The sequence below is a fragment of the Arvicanthis niloticus genome, chromosome 24, assembly GCF_011762505.2.
Source record: "Arvicanthis niloticus isolate mArvNil1 chromosome 24, mArvNil1.pat.X, whole genome shotgun sequence".
NCBI lineage: Eukaryota > Metazoa > Chordata > Mammalia > Rodentia > Muridae > Arvicanthis > Arvicanthis niloticus.
The window spans coordinates 43,287,908-43,308,895 of record NC_133432.1 but is presented as its reverse complement, the minus strand read 5'-3'; the positions used below and the strand labels follow the sequence as shown (position 1 = coordinate 43,308,895).

At 44.8% G+C, this 20,988-nt stretch overlaps 2 protein-coding genes across 4 annotated transcripts in view; one reads left to right on the top strand and one right to left on the bottom strand.

The window, feature by feature from the left end:
• Lnx2 (ligand of numb-protein X 2) overlaps positions 1 to 14,047 on the bottom strand; it is a 70,088-nt gene extending 56,041 nt beyond the window's left edge. Inside the window, exon 1 of one of the 3 annotated variants that reach the window (XM_076923917.1) lies at positions 13,910 to 14,047. The gene's annotated coding sequence lies outside the window, so the exon portion shown is untranslated. Of the gene's footprint in view, positions 1 to 13,704; positions 13,887 to 13,909 lie in introns of those variants that run through there. The other 2 variants (XM_076923916.1, XM_076923915.1) reach the window with 2 other exon arrangements.
• A 26-nt stretch (positions 14,048 to 14,073) lies between these two features.
• Positions 14,074 to 16,370, top strand: LOC143438231 (DNA-directed RNA polymerases I and III subunit RPAC2). Its single transcript, XM_076923918.1, has 3 exons — positions 14,074 to 14,217; positions 14,543 to 15,020; positions 15,826 to 16,370. The coding sequence occupies exons 2-3, from the start codon at positions 14,995 to 14,997 to the stop codon at positions 16,199 to 16,201; spliced, it is 402 nt and encodes a 133-aa protein (XP_076780033.1). The 5' UTR covers positions 14,074 to 14,217; positions 14,543 to 14,994; the 3' UTR covers positions 16,202 to 16,370.
• The last annotated feature ends 4,618 nt before the right edge of the window (positions 16,371 to 20,988 follow it).

Genomic DNA, 20,988 nt, shown 5'->3' with positions numbered 1-20,988 from the left:
AAGACTTTGCCTCAGAAGATGGAAGAGAGCTTTGGATGTAGCCCTGTGGAGCAGTGTACTTAGTATGCCCAAGACCACTGGTTTGGATTTCTAGTACAAGCCCCGCACCCAACCCAAGAAATTCAAACAGTCATTCTTGTCTGTATCCATCGAAGAAAGTCCTACATGTAATAAAGAGATGAATGCTGGGTTTGGTTTGGTTTTGTTTTAAGTAATGGAATTTAGTTGCAATCTGGAAACTAAAAGGTTTCCAAGTGATATTTCAATTGAATAGGCAATTTCAAACAAATGCTGATCTAATTTAAATCAAGGTATACGATAACATGTTTTAAAATATCTACACATGGGCTGGAGAGATGGCTCAGTGGTTAAGAGCGCTGACTGCTCTTCCAGAGGCCCTGAGTTCAATTCCCAGCAACCACATGGTGGCTCACAACCATCTGTAATGGGATTCAATGCCCTCTTCTGGTGTGTCTGAAGACAGAACAGTGTACTCATATACATGGAATAAATAAAGAAAGAAATCTTAAAAAATTCTACACATATAGAGATGTATATGCAAGACGTCATACAGCAAACAAGCCTGCTGGGATATAAAAGGACAGTGAGCAATACCTATGTGCAGACGGGAACTTCTCATGTGATACACTGTAGCAGAAACAAAGAGGTGTGTGCTAAAAGAAAGAAAGTATAAGCCAGCGGAACTAGGCCCTACAGACATGGGTAAAATTAAAGACAAAGCAAATAAAGACGATGTCCACAAGAAAAGAAAAGTAAACGAGACAAACCCAGAACCCTCATGATGTGCTGAGCCCCAGACCACACACTACTTTATCTCTGCTTCATTTGCCTGGTTTAAAATGAGTATGTAAAACACACCCAGATATGTAAAATCGACCTAAATAAATAAATATGTAGACAAACCTCATTCACTGGCAAGTTACTTCATACTTAAAACTGGGGGAAATGCAGCCAGTTTGCTGCTAGTATGACTCTTTTCACAGGAGACAAATGTTTACTGGGTCTACTCAGAGTCCTGTTAGCATCTGGAACCAGTGCATGCCTAAGGATCACTCAGCAAGCAGCTCTAGCCACACCAACAGGGTAGGATGAAGTCTTGTTTTTCTTGTATTTACTTCTGGCCCTGGGGAAATCTACTATCACCCCCTTTGTTTCTAAAACTGCACCAGGACGTCGGCTGATGAGTCATGGCTCACACGCAGCACACAAACGTTTGCACATCAATTTTAAGACCGGCTAAGTTACATATTGCAGCTTCTGTGAAGTGTCATAGATGAACTTTAAGAACCGAGAGATTTCAAAACAAACTGCAAATTCAAGAACTGACAGCATCATTTTCCTTGCTCCCCTAGTAACTGGGGGGGTTTTGTTCTTCTTAATTCAGAAGAATAGAAAGTGAGTTTGAGATGCTGACAGACACAACTAAACAAATGCCTATCTTCACGAGAAAGCGAAAACTCCTCTAGAATTGCCTTCCCCAGATGCCTGGCTTCTCTTCATTCCTTCCTACGCTTGCTCTTCAACCATTTCTCTTGTGTGGGGAAAGCCCCATGAGAGGGTGTGCAGAGGGAAGAGAATGTGGCTGGGGGTGGACGTGTGGCCCAGTGGTAGAATGCACAAGGCCTGTGCTGGCTTCCAGGAACTTTCTGTGGCAGAGCTGCTTACAGGGTTCCTTGGTGAAAAGGACAAATAGCCACAAGGAAGTGTGGAGACCACCTACAGATTGGCCACTAGAAATAGATGGCTGAGATCACCTTCTTATCAGGTGACATTCATCATTAACTCTCTGTAAATGTGCTTACCTGTATATGTGTCTAATAAACAGCACATGACGCCCCCTCCCCACTCAGTGAGTACACTCTCTATATAAAAGGATTCCTTGATCTCAGTCTGCCACACTCTCACCATAGCCTGGAACGTACTACATACTCAGTCCAGTAACAGAAGGGAGGATGCCATCACAGTAGCAAGGAAAATATAATCAGATACATAGCTACCACAGGACTTGCATAATTATGAAATCTATTTCCACTTAAGACTGCTCTCTACCCACAGTTTCTAAGCTTCACCTCAGCCCCACAAGGCTGTCTGCATTAGTGTCAGCATGCTACATGTGGAGTGGTAAGAACTACCCTACAGTTTTGCCTCCTCAGTACAAGTTTCAGTTAGTCTCAAACCACAAGAAAGCAACTTGAAGCATGTCAGGTTTGGAAGGTTAAAGTCACACTGAGGAACTTGATCACAGCACGTTTCGAAGCCGTTAACCTGATAAGCATCACCTGACAGCCAGGCATGACGTTTAAGAGTCCTCTGGTTTTGGAGCTGAAGGGCTTCTTGACTCTGAGGCACTCACCCATTAACAAAGAGATACCTTTTTACTGCAAACGGGGGTTACCACAAAGAACCACAACTGGTCAAAATGCAGAATGTGTGGCTGTGGAGTGTCCATCTCCAAGTGGAACACCTCTAACACAACCCTTACAACCTAAGGCTCAGAGGACATTGCAGAAAAGGGAGTTAGAAAGAATCTAAGGACCCGAGGACCAGGAGGACGGCTGTGAAAAGTCTTCTGGCCATAACAGGAATGCTGTACCCACAAACTCTCACCAGCCATGGCTACCTACACAAGACCTGCCAAGACCATACCAGTCTACTTGCAGATGGATGAAGGGTAAAGGAGTCACAAGGCACCACCCCAGCTTGAATAGCCACAGCTGCTGAGGGAGGGAGAGTCAAATGTTCTTCAGAGATGAGCTCCTTGGTAGGTTGTCCCTTTCAGAGGCCAACCTTATACCCATGTACACGTGGACAACTCTAACTAGACTCAAACAGGTTACATCATCATCATCGAAGAGGACATAAATTTGAAAAGGAGACGTAGGGAATGAGCATACAGGAGTCATGGGGAGGGAAGGGCTCATCTAATAAAATTCTCAAAAAAAAAAAATTTTTTTTTCCTGAGCTCAATCTCTAGAACTCACATGGCAGAAAGAAAAAAAGAATCAACTCCTAAAGGCTGTCCTATAATTTCCATATGCATTCATTACATACTCACAAGTTTTTGTGGGTTTTTTTTTGTTGTTGTTGTTGTTTTTTTTTTTTTTTTTTTTAAAAAGAGAGTACTCTGATTTGGCTATCTGCATTCATCATCATTTGTCAGAGGTATAACAAAATGCTTGAACTAGGCTGCCTTTATGAAGAAAAGAAATTTGCCTAAGTTCACAGTCACAATTCTGGAGAGTCAAGACCATGACTCTAGTGAGACAATGCTGGTCTTCTGGGGTCAGTCTCGGTCAGTCTCTCTCTCTTTCTCTCTTTTTCCCTCCCTCCCTCTCTCCCTCCCTCCCTCCCTCCCTCCCTCTCTCTTGCCTTCTCTCTTACTCCAGAAGACCAGAATTTCCCTCACAGATAATGACAGGCACAATTGTGAGAAGGCATGACCAGCCCAGCTTACACAGGAAGACAGAGATGCTACTCAAGGGACTTATGCTTTTATGACAACTTGATGTCTTAATAAAAAAAAAAATCCACTCCAGAGCAGAGAGGACAGCTCAGTCTACAAAGCTCTTGTCTTGCGAAAGGACCTGAGTGTGACCCTAAAACTTATACAACAGTACTGGGAATGGTGGCATGCTCTTGGAATCCCAGTACAGGATTCCTGGGGCTAGCTTGTCAGCTAGTTTAACCTGGTGAATTTCAGGCCCATAAAATACCTTGACTCAAAGAAGGCAGTTTCCTGAGAATGACAACTGAGGCTGTCTTTCAGACTCCATGTGTGGGTTCCTACAGAAATAAGTATTCAAAGATGTGTAAGAATACATGTGTGTACACACATGAGAGGGAGGGAGGGGGTGGGGGAGAGAGAGAGAAAGAGCAAGAGAGAGAGGAGAAGAGAGAAGGGGGGAAGTCCAGAAGACCAGCAATCCCTTCAAAAACTTTTCTCCAATCGACATTGGCCCCATCTCTTAAAACGTCCACTACCACACATAACACCATCCTCTTTATTCTCCAAAATGCCATTCATAGGCTGTAGCCAGGGATTTCTACTTTGTTGGTTCCTCTTTCTTCCACTCTTCTCCACTCATTTTCTTCCACCCTTCTAACTCCGTAACACTAGATAGAAGAGAAAACGGCTAGGCAGGAAAAGAAAGAGATACCTGAACAAGGTCAGGGGTTGGAAAGGAGGCAACTACTTCCTGCTGATTTGATCTTCCCCTTCAGGATATTTAATTTCTTCTTTCTTTGCACGTGACTACTTAACAAACGAGGACCAACAAAAGCCAACAGACAACACCAACCCACCAACAACTCTTAGGGCCCAGTATTTATATACCTTCTGAGAAGTCTCCAGAATTCCAAACATCACACAGTCACAGAAACTATCTGCAGCTGGCGAACTCACACCTTGGCAGAGCACAAGGCAAATGGTAGCTAGCCAGAGTAGACAATCTAAAGCAGCCCCATTTCCAACACCCGGGATTAAAACAAAAACCTTCTGTGTTTTTTAAAGAAACAAAATTTCTAGGGGCTGGAGAGATGGCTCACTGGTTAAGAGCACTGACTGCTCTTCCAGAGGTCCTGATTCAATTCCCAGCAACCACATGGTGGCTTAAAACCATCTGTAATAGAATCTGATGCCTTCTTCTGGAGTGTCTGAAACGAGCAATAGTGTACTCACATATAAAGTTAACCAAAAAAATCTTTAAAAAAAAATAAAAATTCCAAAATTGTCACCATGATCAGCTAAAAATAAAGAAATAAGATATGTTCTTCCTATAGTTTCCATACTGCGGTGATTAATAACTGTCAACATGACAGGTTTGGAACAATTTCAGAGGGTTAGGTCCATGATCATCATGACAGGAAACGCAGCAGACAGGAAGACAGGCACGGCACTGGGGCAGTACCTGGCAGTCTACATCTGGTTCAAAAGTTTCAGGCTAAGATTGGGCCTGGAATGGACTTTTGAAACCTAAGCCCATCCCCAGTGACACACCTTCATCAAGGCCACACCCACTCCAAGAAGGCATACCTCCCAATCTGCCCCAAACAACTCCCCCAACTAGAGATCAAGCATTAGAGCATATGAGCATCTGTGGGCCATACTTAGTTAAGACACCACTTCTAGTTTAGGTTAGCCTCTAGGCTTGCCTGGGAGGCATGTCTAAATTAGATTTGTTGAGATGAGAAGACACACCCTAAATACAGAGGTGATGCATCCTGGGCCTAGACTGAAGACAAAGACAAAAAAACAAAACAAAAAAAACCAAACAAACAAACAAAAAAAGGGATGTGCATGAACACTCAGGTCACCTTGCTTCCTGACTCTGGATGAAATATGATCACCCACCTCAAGCCCCTGCTGCTCTGACTCCCTGTCACGATGGAAAATAACCTAGAATTGTGTTCTCCATTAAGCTGACACCTATTGCTTTCTTACAAAAAATTATATTTGCAAAATAAACCCTGAAAGGTTTCTTGTGCTATTATTATTTCCTCAAAGGTAGAAAAGTCATTCAAACATGATATAATACCTGGAAAAAGAGTAAGCCACCATTTCAGAAAGATTATCTCTATTTTTAATAACTGAAATCAGACTATTTAAGCACATTAGCTATCTCTTCTATATTGGAAGCACAAAGCCTAAAATCAGAGAAATAATTAGAGTCAGTCAGTGCATGCTTCACACGAGACCCGCTCAGCATGCTTTGAGATCTGTTGAACAGTGCCCACAGATGCAGATGCTGACCAAGCACATTACATACCCATAGCAGCGACACAGGACACAGCACTGGCTCTCCCATAACTAGCTGGTCCTCACTGATTTTATTTCAGCTTCTGTTAAACCTAGACAGTTGTTTCCATATAAGAAACAAAAAAGATTGAAGAATCTATAAAACAGTACACAGTGATGCATGGTTCTGGAACTACGCCCTAGCCTGGTCCCTACCACCAACCACCCCCTTTCCCGAATTACAACTAGTCTATGTATTTCAGAACTTCTACTTCTATAGCTACAGTCTAAGAGACCTGGGGACAATATTTTATTTGAACCTTAATCTTACATCATATATAAAAATAGACTCCAAATAGATTAAAGACCTCACTGTAAGACCTGACACAATACAACTTGGGGGGGGAGGGGAAGCAGAGAAAAGGCCTCATGAAAAATATGACCTCAAAGGTACAAATAAGGGCTGACCAATGGGTCACACCAAGCTGAAAGTCTTCTGCACATTCAGGGAAACAGCCGATAGTGTAAAAAGGCAACTAAGGAATGAGAGCCAGTGTTCGCAAACCAGATCTGCCAAGGAGTTAAGATCCAAAATGCATCCAGAACTCCAAGTACGCAAAAGTGGATAAAGAACTGGAAAGCAATGATATACAAATGGCCACCAAGTATGGCAAGATATGCCAAGTCTCTTGTCGCAGAGATGAGATCAAGACTGAAAGGTGCTGCCTCAGATCCATTAGGATGGCTCTGAGCCAACAGAGCAGAGGCTGTAAGTGCTGGGGAGGCTGCAGAGAGATGGGGGTGTGCACTATTGGCAGGGCTGTAGAATGGTACAACCACTGTGGAAAACTGGAGGGTCTTTAAAACTTTACAAAGAGAACGGACACTTCATCTATCAACTGCATTCCTGGTGTATGACACTTGCATGCTTATGGTCATAGGAGAGTCATGCAAAACACCGAAGAGGTAGAAGAAGCCAGAATTCTGTTGGCACATAAGTGGCTAAACAGAATGTGGTATATTCCATATGGGAAATTTTTCTGTCATTAAAAAAAGGAAAGAATTTCTGTCACATGCTACAACACAAATGAACCCTGAGGTCATGATGTTGGCAGAGCAATCTGTTTGCAAACATTCCCCATCTCCCAAATGAGATACCTGAAGTTGTCAAATGCACTGAAACAGAAAGGAGATATGCATAGGGGCTTGGAGGGTGGGGATGGAAAGTTGTACGTGGAAAGTTTCTATCTGCAATGCAAAAAAACTTTCTGTGATGTGGTTCACGATATATTAAGCACAATATACTTAAACACACTTAGGAAAAAATGAAGCGCATAAAAGTGTTCCATTTGCACTAGTTTGGCAGGATTCCTTTCAGTACACCATTGTAAATTAAGCATCTGGTTTGACGCATGTTATAAGTGCTAAATATTCCATCAGATTTCAAATAATAAGGGACATAAAATAGCGTGAACTCTCAGTAGTAGTTTGTAATGGCACAATAATGCATTTTGTGAGGCACTTATGCAGACTTCAGTATGCAAAAATCCTTAAGAACGTGTGCCGCTGAGAACAGTAAAGAGAGGCTGTGGGGTCAGTGGGGCTGCCCTGTCTGCTATGTAATTAATATTAAACCATTTTTTACCGACTGGTGTGGGAGAGGAAGGAAGAAAAGGAGCAGAATTAAACCCTGAGGCTCTCCTGAAAGAGATTTAAAAGAATGGAACTGAGGACCAGATCTCGGCAGACCTGAGACTCCAGCAGCAAAGCTGGGGAGGGGAAATCACAGAGGTCACTTCAGGTTCCTACCAGCTTGCCTGGGCATGACCTAGACAGAGGTTGAGTTAAAGTTTGTCAAAGGTGAGGGCTTGGAATAATGCGTGATTAACGAGACTAAACCCCTCACTGAGACCAGCCAGGCACATAAGAGCAGGCCCATCCACTTCCCTGGCCTTACCCATTGCTGCTCCTTCTTCCTCAAAGTGGCACCACCTCCAATTCCTCTAGGGAAGGTTTATCTTTCTAAGGCCTATTCATCCACATAGCCCTCTAACTAAACTTACAAAGGGAGGTGTCAGTGATACCCTACTCTGCAGGGTAGGGGCTAGTTCCCGTCATCGATTTGACAGATGACACCCTAGATAAGAAACATGTAAGCCTATTCTATCATTTCAAGTGTTTGTTTAAACCCACGTTTTAAAAAAAGAACAATAGGAAATGCATTATTTTAGTGTTGTTATCTCATCCAATGTAACCAAAATTTTGCCAATTCAAGATCTAACAACATAAAAATTACTGAGGATTTTATGGGTTTTGTATTTTACACCATTGTATTTCTCGGCACAGGGCAGTCCCATTTCAAAGCTCTACAGCCAAACATGGCTAGTTGGTCCAGTACCGAGAACACAGACCTGCACCACGTCAGAGTGCTTACTAGCGTGGAGCTGTGTGATGATGTCTCAGGTCAGTCAGTGCCCGAACGCTGTAGTCACAGAATGGACTAAGGGGAGTGAAGGGGCAGAAGGGCAGCTGAGAGAATTCCAGGACTGAGAAAAGGCAGTGCAGGGGCGAAGACAAGCGGGAGAGAGGCTAAGGTGCCAGTGACAGCAGATGCCAGATGCTTAAGCCAGGGCTCCAGATCAGGCCATGAAGACAGCAAGCCTAGCGGATATTACTGCCACAGGGAGGGGCAGACAGGAGAGGTTGCAGACAGACTGGCAAACTGTCTCTTTGAGGACGATGGGAGCTGCCCTGGAAAGTGTGGGCCTACGAAAGGGCTGGTGGGTGATTATGGGCAGAACAGGGACACAGGTTTAATGGGATATAAGCCCCTAATGTGGAAAACACCATGGTACCAAATGAACGCCAAACCACGTTGGAGCTGGAGGCCACTGGAGCTGACGAGCTGAGGAACTGGAAGGCCAGGGTATTTAGTCATCCCACTCCCAATGATTATCATCCACGGAAGGTCTTCTAAGACTTGAATTTCTCCAAAGGTAGAAGCCCTGTTTTTGTGTCTCACAGCTCAGTGCTGATCACGTGGCATATGCTTAGAGAGCTGGCAGGCAGAATTAAGTTGAAAAGAGAAGTTTACATATTGAAATCACACAGAGGAAAACCATGCCGATGCTCATGGCACTTAAAGATGACTCAATCGGATCCATGGTTACTTATGTGGTTTAACCAATAAGGATTCTAATGAAGAATTAAAATTTAAATTTAATTGAGGCTTTGTAGCTAAAATCTGATGGGCTGGGTAAGTATTTCTCAGATTTACTAATAGTCAACACAAAAATCTTTATTATAATAAAGTACAACACTAACCTAAGATTATGACCCTCAAAATTTGGTTATAAACTTTTCATCACAGCCCACTTTTGAGTACCATGCTATTTAAAAAAACCTACCTTAGTCTCTCTCTAGGGTGCCCTGGCTGTCCTAGAACTCGGCATTAGTTTCTACTTCTCATTTCTACGCAGACTAAAAAACTTCAAAATTTCCACTCACAAATTTTCTCCTGAGGGAAATGGCCTGATGAGGTAGCACTCTACAATGCCCAGTACGGGGCAATAGAACTATCTAATACCTAGCCTTCTCTGAACACATTTCTGTCTAGATCCCCCCAACCCGCCCAGTTATCTGTACAGAGTTATCAGAGGCTCTCCCAGGGAGCTCTCCCAGTAACCAGGGAGCTGTGGCCAATAACCTATGAACAAGGTAATGCCCTGTGTGTCATGCAGTTAATACTGAACGATGACACAAAGGTCATCTCTCCATTGGAGAACTTACCACACCCCACAGCTGTGGTAGTGAACTGTGAAAAGCGAATAATCACAGCATCTCAGTGGAAACAGCCAGCTCATGACAACCATCAGTTCTCACCCGTCTATCTTCTTAAAGGCTTGCAAATACTGTAGGGCTTCTTGTCACAATACATTCTCTTTTGTTTTCCCTCTGACCAAACATATGCAGAAAGATAGACCAAAGTTGGTGGACTCATTCCTTCATGTGTACACACACACACACACACACACACGCGGGTTTTTTTGTTGTTTGTTTTGTTTTTTTAACATATCTGGGGAATTTACAGAGACTCAAACAGATGGGACCTTTGCTCTAGAAAGCATACAATCTAAATTATAGAAACTGTAACACTTTGGTTTTTTTCAAGTCACACAAACTGGGCTTGGGGGAGGGGGATGTCACTCTGCAACAGAGAACTGAAAAGTCCTCTGAATCACTTATTAGGCTCCCATCTTCTGGATGCAACCAGCCCAAAAGTTTACATGGCCTTAGATCTTTCTACTGTTTCTGCTGCCTAAGGGAAGCTAAAGGAGATTTGGTTTCTGAAACTTTCTAGGACCTTTAACAGTCAAGCTTAGACCTGGAGAACTCTACAATTGCAATCCTATGTGTGAGGTCTGTGCATGTGTGTACATGTGCGTGTGCGTGAGAGTGTGTGTGTGTGTGTAATTTTTCAGCTGGCACCACTTTTTAATAAGTTAACCTATAAAGTAAGATCCCTCCCATCCTTCTTGCCTATAAGAAGGCAGATACAGAAGGAATTGTAGCTCAGGAGGCAAGGGGAAATGTTACACAGTTCTGTATAGTAAGAAGGATTTGAGCTGGGGAGAGAAAGTGGGGCTGGGGCTGGGGCTGGGGGAAGGGATGGGAGAGTAGTGACCAGAAAGCAGAAAAAGAGAAGAAATCAGAGCCAACTGGTATAGGAACCTGGGATTCTCCTTTGATGATGACCAAAATCAATCTGGTGGAGTTGGGGTCTTTATATGCAGCACTGGCTATCCTGAAACTTGAAATACAGACCAGGCTGGCCTTAAACTCTCAGAGATCAGCCTGCCCCTGCCTGACAAGAGCTGAGATTAAAAATGTGTGCTGGCACATGGAGGTGGGATTTTGTTATTTAATTTTTGTAATTTGGGGGGTTTGCTTATTTGTTTAGACAGGGTTTCCTGTGTGTCCCTGGCTGTCATGGATCTCACTCTGTCAAACAGGATGGGCTCTAACTCAAGAGATCTGACTGCCTCTTCCTCCCAAATGCTGAGACTGAAGGCATGCCATCACCACTTGGGCTGGTTTTGTAAATTTTAAAGACAGAATTTCACTATGCACCCACAGGCTGGCCTCAAACTCATGGCAATCTTCTTTTGTCATAGTCTCTGGAATGAATGACATTACAGTTGTGTGTCTCCACACCCAACTCCAAAATGCACTTCCGACACCTGCTGTTCCACATGAACACCCCACCAGCACTGCTCTCTAAACTCCACCTCCCCCATCCTAAAATCTCACAGCGTTTACCACACACATCCAAAAAGACTTTAAGCAAATGCTTTTTCTTTCTCTCTTCTTTCCAGGATTCTCTTGCGATGTGTATCCAACTCGGTTGACGTGTCAATCATCCGAGTGGCCACTTATGAGAGTGAGCCTGAGATGGACTTCCCTTACTTCACCATCAAGTGTTTTAAACTGCTCCTTCCACCATGCCTCCGCCTCACCAATAGTGTTGTCATTAAAGGAACAACTAATATTTATTCAGCACTTGGAATGCGCCACAGACTGTGGCAAGGGTATTACATGCGTAATTTCACTTGATCCTTAACCCTTACTAAATAGTACGATGACTACTTCCTGCCTGTTAGGGAATCAAAACTCAGGTGGAATAGTAATTTGAAAGGCAACTGGAAGAACCTAACCCCTCTTTTGCCTCCATAAGCAGCTTAACTGGTCCACACCCATGCTCCCCCCCCCCCAAAAAAAAGCCAGGAATCACAGGGCATAGTGGCATAGGCCTTTAATCTCAGCACTCTGGGAGGCAGAGGCAGGCAGATCTCTGTGAGTTTGAGGCCAGCCTGGTCTCCATAGTGAGTTCCAGGTCAGTTAGAGCTATACAGTGAAAAAAAATCCTGTCTCTAAAACAAAAACAGAAAACCGGCAAACAAACTAAAAGAACCTAGGATGATCTTTCATTACTCCTACCCAGTCAGTCATCTTGGGAGTCCACACCTCCTGAACATGCACCAGCTTTCTGCAGACTGACAACAAGCTTTGGCTGAGTTTTTTTACTGAGACATAGCCATAAGTGTTTTTATTTCTCCGGGTTTTCAAATCTCATCAGACTAAAATGCTAAAGAACAAAGAGCGTGTAATAAAACCTTTGCAAACCCTGATTATATGCACAGAGACAATACAGTAGCAGCCCCATTCTGTCTCTCACCTATAGTCTGGACCCCACCGTCCTTCAGTCTGTTGCAGTTAACTTTATGGAACACAAATCTTACCACAGCATCTTCCTGCTTGAAAATAACACCTCACTATCACCGACTGGATGAAGTGTCCAAACGTCTTAATGTGATATACAAAATCCTTACTTTTTATCATTTCAACAGACATCTGAGGGTCTAGTAGTAAAACGTACCATGAACCCTGCCTAAAATGAACAACAAACCAGCCCCTGACTGCCATTACTTTAACCCCAAACATTGTGTCCTTCAGATTAACTATATGCAGGGCTGATAATGTCACATTCTACAGCCATGAGCATTTAGGATGTTCCCAGAAAGAGCCTGTGCCAATTTGAAGATCGCCTAGGATTTCTCTGTCACATTCTAGGCAGAAGTGATTTTAAGTTCCCACATTGCTTTGTTCAAATTACTCTCAGGTAGTGGACTAAGAAGTATACAGACAACTTCCGACAAGAAACGATCCCTTTCACCAAAGTCTTAGAAAGCGGTAGACACTGAGTAGCTAAATGTTTATACAATGAAAAGGTTCAAACTTCAAGATTAGAGAAACAGAACACAGACTTGGTGGATGGACTGAATTAACAGCAATGTGACTCCAGAGCTGTTTGACTTGGCCTACATTTGACCCCTTTGGGAAAACTCACATGGAATTTGGACAGGCTAAAACGGCAAAACCTCCTTAGCTCTGGCTCAACAATGATCCGTCGGCCAAATAGGACACTAGATTCCCCCACGTTCCTTCTTTACCTGCCAAAGTCCTTTTTTTCCCAAAGGTGTGGGGGAGGATGTTCAAACCTATCAAAGCAAACAGGATTGACCTACTGAGATCTAACTTCGCCTGTGCTGTGTCACTGTACAGGCTAGAGAAAAAGCAAACTGTGTCCTGGGAAGGAGGCCAATTTCTAAGTAACTGTGACTACAAAGAATGTGACATTCTCAAAGTGAAGGCAGTTTGGATAAACTGGAGCTCACAGATTCCTCCAACTATCCTTGCCATTGGTTTCTGTGATTTTTTTTTTTTAAAGAAAAATTGGCAGGGTGTGGGGCACACGCCTTTCTAACCCTACAGCACTCAGGAGAGAAGCTGATCTCTGTGAGTTCCAGGCTAGCCAAGGCTACAGAGTGAGAAGAGAAAAACTGATTCGATAAAGGTAGGCGGAAGCGTCCTTTCGGCTCCTGGCAAACACACAATCTTAAATGCAAACAGAAATACTAGAACACTCCATTAAAAAGTCCTTGTGCGAAACGTGGCAGAAAGCTTTGGAAAGCCAGCGATGTCCTTCCCAAGAGGTGCTTTTGTGCGCAAATGCTTCCAAATCGGGATTCATATTTTGGAAATTATATACCCCCCCCACGCTCCCAAACATGTCAAATCTGAAGAGAAAGGTGAGAATTCCCCCCGCAACAGGCTGGGACGGGGAGGAGGGTCTCTCTGCTCATCCCTTCCAGGGAACAAAACCAGAGGGCAGCTAGCTAGCGCCACTCTAGCTCCCGACAACGTGCAGACGCGAAGTGCGAGTACTCGTCCCCAAACCTCCATGTCTTGAAAAGCGAGAGGCGCGCAGACCTGCACCGGGGCTCCTGGAACCCGCACCCGCCCCGGGCCGGGCCAGACCCCAGGCGGCCCCCAGCGGTTTCCCAGATGCTCCCCTCTATCCAGACGCCACACCCCGTCACCGCCCGCACCTGAGGCGAAGTAACTCACTGAAGGAAAGCGACGGGCTCCCCGTGGGCGCGCTGACGAGGACGCCGCCGGGTTCCGCTCCGCCGGGACTCGCCGCCGCCGCCGATTTCCTGGCGAGAAGCAAAGTCCGGCCAAGACTTTACTTCTCAACCGCCCCTGCTGCCTTTCCCCTCGGGGGCGAGCGCAGAGACCCAACCCGACACGCACCTGAGCCAATCAACGGTGGACGAAGGCGGGACTAAGAGCGGGCTCGGAGTCGCTCGACCAATCAAGGAGTTTGAGGGGCCGGGACGGCCCTGCTCATCACTCCCGAGTTAGAGTGAGCGCGTTCCGCCCTCCGCCATCGCTCCCGGCCGGATTCTCCCTCTTCAGACACACAGAAAAGACGCTCGGGAAGTGTCCGCGTGCACCCCTGGAGCGCCGCGCCGCGCCGCGCCGGGCGTGGGACAGCTGAAGAGAGGGGAGGGCTGCGGGGCCAGGCTGAGGGAGAACAGGTGGCGCGGGGCGGCTGACGTGTAGGTGTGCTGGGCGAGAGGACAGCTGGCTGGGGCGGGGACCCAGCCTGGCCAGGGTCAGGTGGGAGCTGGGAGGATGCACCTGAGGAGAAGGGCGGCTCCTTGGGATCAAAGGGAAAATTTGTTGCAAATCCACAGCGCTGGCTCCGGAGGAAGAAGGGCGGTGCTCCAAACTCTCACTTCTCTCCCAAAAGAAAGACAAAATGCTGCCCTTGCACCTAGTGGAGATGTACATTTGCACCCCAGGGAGAAAAAAAACAAACAAACAAACCACAGTATCGTCAGGAAAGTCATCTCTGCACAATAGTCTCTCTGCTTTTTCAAGGTTGCAATGTGCCTGGTGCTCCAGGAAAGACCCCTGGCGACTCCAGCCCGGGAATAGCCAGCCCTAGGGCAGTCTCGTTCCTGGAGAGTCTAGCAGGTCAGAGATCCGACTCCGACCCTAACTAGCAGGTGTCTCGGGGCGACAGGTGAGAGAGAGCCTGTGCTCTTCAGTGGCACTCGGGGACAAGATGTGCACCGCAGCCACCTAGCTTCCGCAGTTCCAGGTGAGCGGTCCAGCCGGTGCCTGGGCGTGGTCGGGGGCGGGTTCTGCTTTAGCCCCGCCCGCCAGAGGGCCCTGCCGCGCCGCTGCGGCTCCGCCCCCCTCCTTCCGTCATCCGCTCCTTCCGTCGGTGGTTTCTTCCTTCCTGCCTTGTCCTGCACCTTTCGCGGTATGGGGAAGAGCTTCCTTTTCGCCCGCGCCACCTGAGGATTTTCCTGGAGCCGCCTCCCGCAATGGAAGACGATCAGGAGCTGGAGAGGTAAGGATGGGGAGGGAAAGAGTGGAGTGGGGCGGCGGGTCGGGCCAGAGAAGCGGGTAGCGAAGGGGCACGCGGCCGACTGCGGCCCGGCGTGGCGGCTAGGCCTGACCCCAGGCGCTGGGGAAGGGAGGAGAGCGAGAAGAGCCGGGCCGGGTTGGGGAAAGGGAGGAGCCGTGGGTTTATTTGTAACAGAAAAGCCCAGAGGGATGCTAGCCATCCGGGAGGGGAGAGAAGTTGGGAATCGAGCTCTAAGTCCCAAACTGCCATCCCCACTAGAACTGCCTCGTGTAAGGTCACGCACTGGGCCAGCCGTCCCGAGTGGCTCTCCTGGCGTGTTAAGTTGGCTAAAGTTACTGCAGCTCCTCTCTGAGCTCGTAAATTCTCTCTGTCCACCAAATTCTCCCTTCTGTTAAACTTTTCACTTCCTTTCACTTTAGTAGTGTCCTTACCTCTTTAAAACGGAAGCTGTAACTGAGCCTGCCACCCTGATAACTTGTGGTTGCCATTTTTATGCTAAAGTAATCTTGTTTTTTATGCCTGTCAACTCCCTTTTAATCTTCCAGCAGGGCCTACCCTATTGTAACTCTGCCCCTTTCTTTTGCTCTATCTGAAGATTTTGTAACATTTAATTTTCTGAGGCGACCCCTCTCCCCCTTGCAGTCAAATGAAGTAGGGAGAAACTAGAGTTAAGTATTTTTGACTAGAAGTGTGGAGGCAGGAAAATGAGGCTGTGAATCTTAAAAAGTTAATCAGAAAACGATATTACATATGATCTCATTCTTACAAAAAAAAAATATGTGTGTAGAAAAATATCAGGATTGAAGACCTCAATGGCTGAAGGCGAGAGGAAGACAGCCCTGGAAATGGTCCAGGCAGCTGGAACAGATAGACAGTGTGTGACATTTGTACTGCACGAGGAGGACCATACACTAGGAAATTGTCTACGGTACATAATCATGAAGAACCCGGAAGTGGAATTTTGTGGTTACACTACAACCCATCCTTCAGAGAGCAAAATTAATTTGCGAATTCAGACACGGGGTGCACTTCCAGCCGTTGAGCCGTTTCAGAAAGGCCTGAATGAGCTCTTGAATGTCTGCCAGCATGTGCTTGTCAAGTTTGAGGCCAGCATAAAGGACTATAAAAATAAAAAGGCAAGAAAAAACGAACCCACATTCTAGTCCCTCATGCAGGGTACAAGCAGGACCACCCTCAGGATGGTGCAGGACCCAGGATTTGTGACTGCAGCATGTTCTGTCCTGTAGGAAAATGTGGCTTTAGCTGTTGGCCCACTACAGCTGTTGGAGTCTACAAGTATATTTGCCTAATAAATTCTCTCTTTTGCTTAAACTAGTTTGAGTGGTTTCTCTTCCTTGAACCTAGATGAACCCCAAGGATGGTGTCACCCCTTAATTGAACCAACACTAAAAGTGAACAGACAGATAAGTGGGGCAAGTTAGGGGTTTTGATCGAAGATCTTAAAAAGACTTTATTCCTATGTGGTTGAGGTGCTGAGGGAAGGAGAGGAAATAGAATGAGATCCAGGAAACTGTAATTAAAAGGCTGGAAAGAAGATTGACAGAGGGACTTGGGTTTTTTTTGTTTTTTTTTTTTAACTTATATGTGTACACAAACATGCCGTACACACACATGAGAGTCTGTTCTCTCCTTCCAACATTGGAACCATTTGATGATTGTTGGGCTTGGCAGCAAGCACCTTTTCCCACTAAAGTTTTTTATTCATCTCACCAGTTTTTTATTCATGTAAGTGCACCTTTTGATATGAGTAGTAAACTACCTTAAGGATGAAGAGAATATGAAGTACTCTTCAGAATTTTCATTTTCCAAGAGAATTTGAGTTGGTGTCAAGCTCCATCTTTGTAGCATTTGTAGGATAGATATCAGTTTACTGCTTGAATTCCAGAACACTAATGAAATATATAGTCACATGAGTAAACCAAGTTTTACTAGATTTTGTGCAGGCATGTTTGTGTGGATATGTATTGTACATATGGAGAAGTTAACCGTAAGGATGGTTTATCAGCAGCCATCAACTTACTTTGGTTGGTTTTGCGACAGTTTCACTGACTAGCCCTGACTGACTTGGTAAGCTTGCCTCTGCCCTAGTATCACATGCTGGGGTTCAGGGTGTTTGTCAGTTGGGCTAGGCTACCCCAGGAACCCATGTGTATTTGCCTCCTGAGCACTGGGGTTGCAAGCTTAACCACCCTACCCAAGTTTTTTAATGTAAATTCTGGAAATTAAAATCAGATCCTTAGATTTTGTAGCAAGTGATTCAGGAACTGAGCTGTCTCTTCAGCTCCAATTTTAATTATTGGGAAAACTGGAACTACCAGGTAACATTTTTAGTCTTTAGGTAGGTGTACCAATGGAGCCCAGGGTTACATAGAAGATAATATTTGATAGAAAGTCAGGATTTGGAGGAGGAGAATTGTATATGAAAGAAATGACATTTTGGGAAACTTAAAATATTAACAAAGCATATCAAATCCAAGAGTCATCTAGTTTATCTCTTTAATCCTGTCTTGTAAGTATCCTACCCAGGTGTGACTTCATTCATCCTCAGTATTTGTCAGCCCTTGAGTGGAGTCACCTCATGCTTGAGAGCTTTGTTGCGTTGGGGTCTTTGGTGATGCTTGTCTTCAGTCAGAACTTCATTGTCTGCCAGGGGTGATGGTGCATGCCTGCAATCTTGGCATTCGAAAGATGCAAACAGGAGAATTATAAGTTGAAGATCGGAATGACTGTATAACAAGAGCTTGCCTCAGAAACACATCTCTGATATACTTAAGATATGAAACCCTTGCCACACACCTTTAATCCCAGCACTCTGGAGACAGGCAGGCGGATCTCTATAATTTGAGGCCAGCCTGGTCTTCAGAGTGAGTTAGGAAGGCCAAGGTTACTCAGAGAAACTCGAAAAGCCAAAAAAGAAACCTTTAAGTTAAATTTGACCTCTTCTACCCTGTCAAGAGCCTGTATTTCCTACACTTGGCCTACTTTATAAAAAGATACTTTTGTATTCATTGAGTGCCTGGATTGTACCAGGCCTTGAAAACAGATAACAGTAGGAACTTACTTGTTTTTTTGAAAAAGGGTTTCTCTGCAGCCCTGGCTGTCCTGGAATCCCATGCCTGGATTTGAAGGCATGAACTACCACTGCCTGGCTTGGCAGTAGGAATTTTTCAAGTCATAGTTCTGTGAAAGACACAAATATGGGGCCAGATAGAGAACTTGAGAAGTATCTGCTTTGAGCACAGAAACCAGGGAAGGTCTCTCAGAGGTCATAGGAAAAGAAGGTAGTGCCTGTGCAGAGAGAGGAAATGCATGCTTGGGGGCAACTGGAAGCTGGTCCTGAATAGAAGCTAAAAGTCGGAGAACTGAACGATTCACATAATTTAGTATAGCAGATAAGGAGAAGGGCCCATTTTCCTGATTCATTGAGGAAAAGAGCTGGAGTACTGTGTTATTTCAGTTACAGTGTGGGATGATAGGGCAGATGTAGCAAAGCCAGACCAGAAGCAACCCAGAATGTTGATACACAAACAATAGGGAGAAGGGTGAAGTCCTCACAACGGGATGTGGAAGATACAGAACCAGATGTTTCCATCTCCCGTCTAGGATTGAGGCCAATTACTAGTACAAGGAGCTTAGAAGTCAACTGCTCTGTTTTGAAGATTGCAGGCTATGGGAGCGATCTAAGCTGAAAGTAAACTGAGTCCTGATCATAAAGATGTGAGTCAACAGAGGCTAGAAATTGATAAGGAAGGGGCCAGTAACCAAGCCTCAGACAACTCAGTGTTCAAGTGTGACTAAAGAACAACTGATGAGATAGTAAAATCTGCTGGAAGAGAAGCTGTGGAAGCCAGGGAAAGTGATGCTGAGCAGGGAAAGTGATGCTGAGCACGCCAGCCCTGCAACTGGGGCAGAGAAGGTCCTTTGGAATTAGCACAGAGGACACTAGACTGTGGGCTGAATTCATCTGGGTCTAAGAAGAGGGGTGGCTTGGTTTGAGTTTTCCAAAGATAAAATATACACGGCCAGTAGAGCAGTATGTTCAGGTGGCAGCCAGGATGATGAAAACTCAGTCAAGAGAAAGAATACTGTAGGGTGGAGAAGATTCAAGAAAACCAATCTTGAAGTAGGAAGATTGGAAGATGTAAGAAAGTCCAGTTAGAAAAGACAGTGTATCAACTGGTGAGCACCACTGGATCTCACAGTTTCATTGCAGTAAAGGGTTGTCACTCATCCTGTGGCATGCAGTGTAAATCCGTTTAGGGTGGCCATAAACAGACTCACATAAAAATGCCTGTAGAAGACAGATGGGCTCAGGGAGAAAATAGGATATCCAGGAGTGCCACGTGTGTGGGTGGAACTATGCAGACCATAGGAACTAAAGGAGGGCTGAGAGAGCTCTGGATGTTGGTGCATCCTCTCAATACCTGCAGGCAGAGGCAGGTAGAACTCTGAAGTTGAGGACAGCTTGATCTATATAGTGAGTTCTGGACCAAGGCTATGAAAGAAAGGACAGGGAGAATGAGGGAGCCAGATTTGTACTTGAATCATACTTATATAAACTGAAAAGTCCTCACTACCCCACTTGCTCTCTAATGACATTGTGCTCAAGCCACTGCAGTCTTAATGATTCAAAACCAGAAGTTCTGTTCGGCTGTAAAATCCTTTGCCCTCAAAAGAGCCAATCATTAAATAATGTGCCTATATATCAAAGGCTTTTAATATCTAATAATTCTGAGTATCAGGCTTAGCACTTGCCATTTTCACAGCACTTTACAAACCAGTTCTAAATTACATATAGCAGGAACAGCTAAGTGCCCTAATTAATTGGCATAATACAGCTTTGTAAGTATCTCTGTAGAGAAAAAAATGCGTCTACATAAAAAGTGATCCATTTAGTTGTGACCCAGAGCATCTTGCATTTCAAGGGATAGGAAAGCATGTTGGATTCCTTGGCCCATGATTGACTACGCTTCTTTTCAGTTCATTTATTGAGATTATAGTCTCCAGGGGGAAGGAAAAGAGTAAAATGAAAATATATTTGAAAACAATTTTAGTTGGAAAGAAATTTTTTGAGGATGAGGTTTAAGACAGGGTCTCTGTGTAGCCCTGGCTGTCCTGGAACTCACTCTGTAGACCAGGCTGGCCTCGAACTCAGAAATCCGCCTGCCTCTGCCTCCTGAGTGCTGGGATTAAAGGCGTGCGCCACCACATTCAGCTAATAAAATATTTTAAAAGATTATAGTCTTCCAGGTCTTTAGACAAAAGTCATACTTTTGGTTAACTTCATTTATAGATTCCAGTGATCTTTGGAACATCCTTCAAATAGAGCCCCCAAGAGATGCTTCTAGAGCCACCAGCTTACTTTCAAAGACCTATAATAACTCCAGAGCTAGCCTTTTCTGATCAAACTCCTAATATTGTGGGGGTTTTTTGTTTTTTTGGTTTTTTGGTTTTTTTGCTGCTTTAGATTATATAAGACATTGTGATACAGTTGCTGTTTGCGTCCATTTATTTCAAGAATGGAATGCTTATCACACCTACCCTACACTGGACCTCACACTGTCTATACAGCAAGTAAGGCCTGATAGCACCATCTTGAGAAACAGAAGGAGAGAGTCTAATGAGTCTGTTCTAACAAGCCTTCTGTGGTTTGGGCAGGGCAAATGAATTGTACATAGGAAAAAGTAGACTTTGTTTTTTAATGTGTGGTGGTGCATAGGTAAATGCAGAACATAAAATGTAACAGATAAGGGCTGGAGAAGTGGCTCAGCTATTAAGAGCACTGACTGCTCTTCCAAAAGACCTAAGTTCAATTCCCAGCACCCACATGGTGGTTCACAACCATCTATAATAGCATCTTATGCCCTCTTCTGGCACCCAGGTGTACAGTACATGCAGATAGAATACTCATCTACAGAAGAGTACATAA

Excerpts from the sequence above, each read along its gene's own strand:
- LOC143438231 (XM_076923918.1), top strand. The coding sequence starts at position 14,995 with ATGGAAGACGATCAGGAGCTGGAGAG. Across the intron at positions 15,021-15,825 it reads GACGATCAGGAGCTGGAGAG|AAAAATATCAGGATTGAAGA; the intron begins GTAAGGATGGGG and ends ATATGTGTGTAG.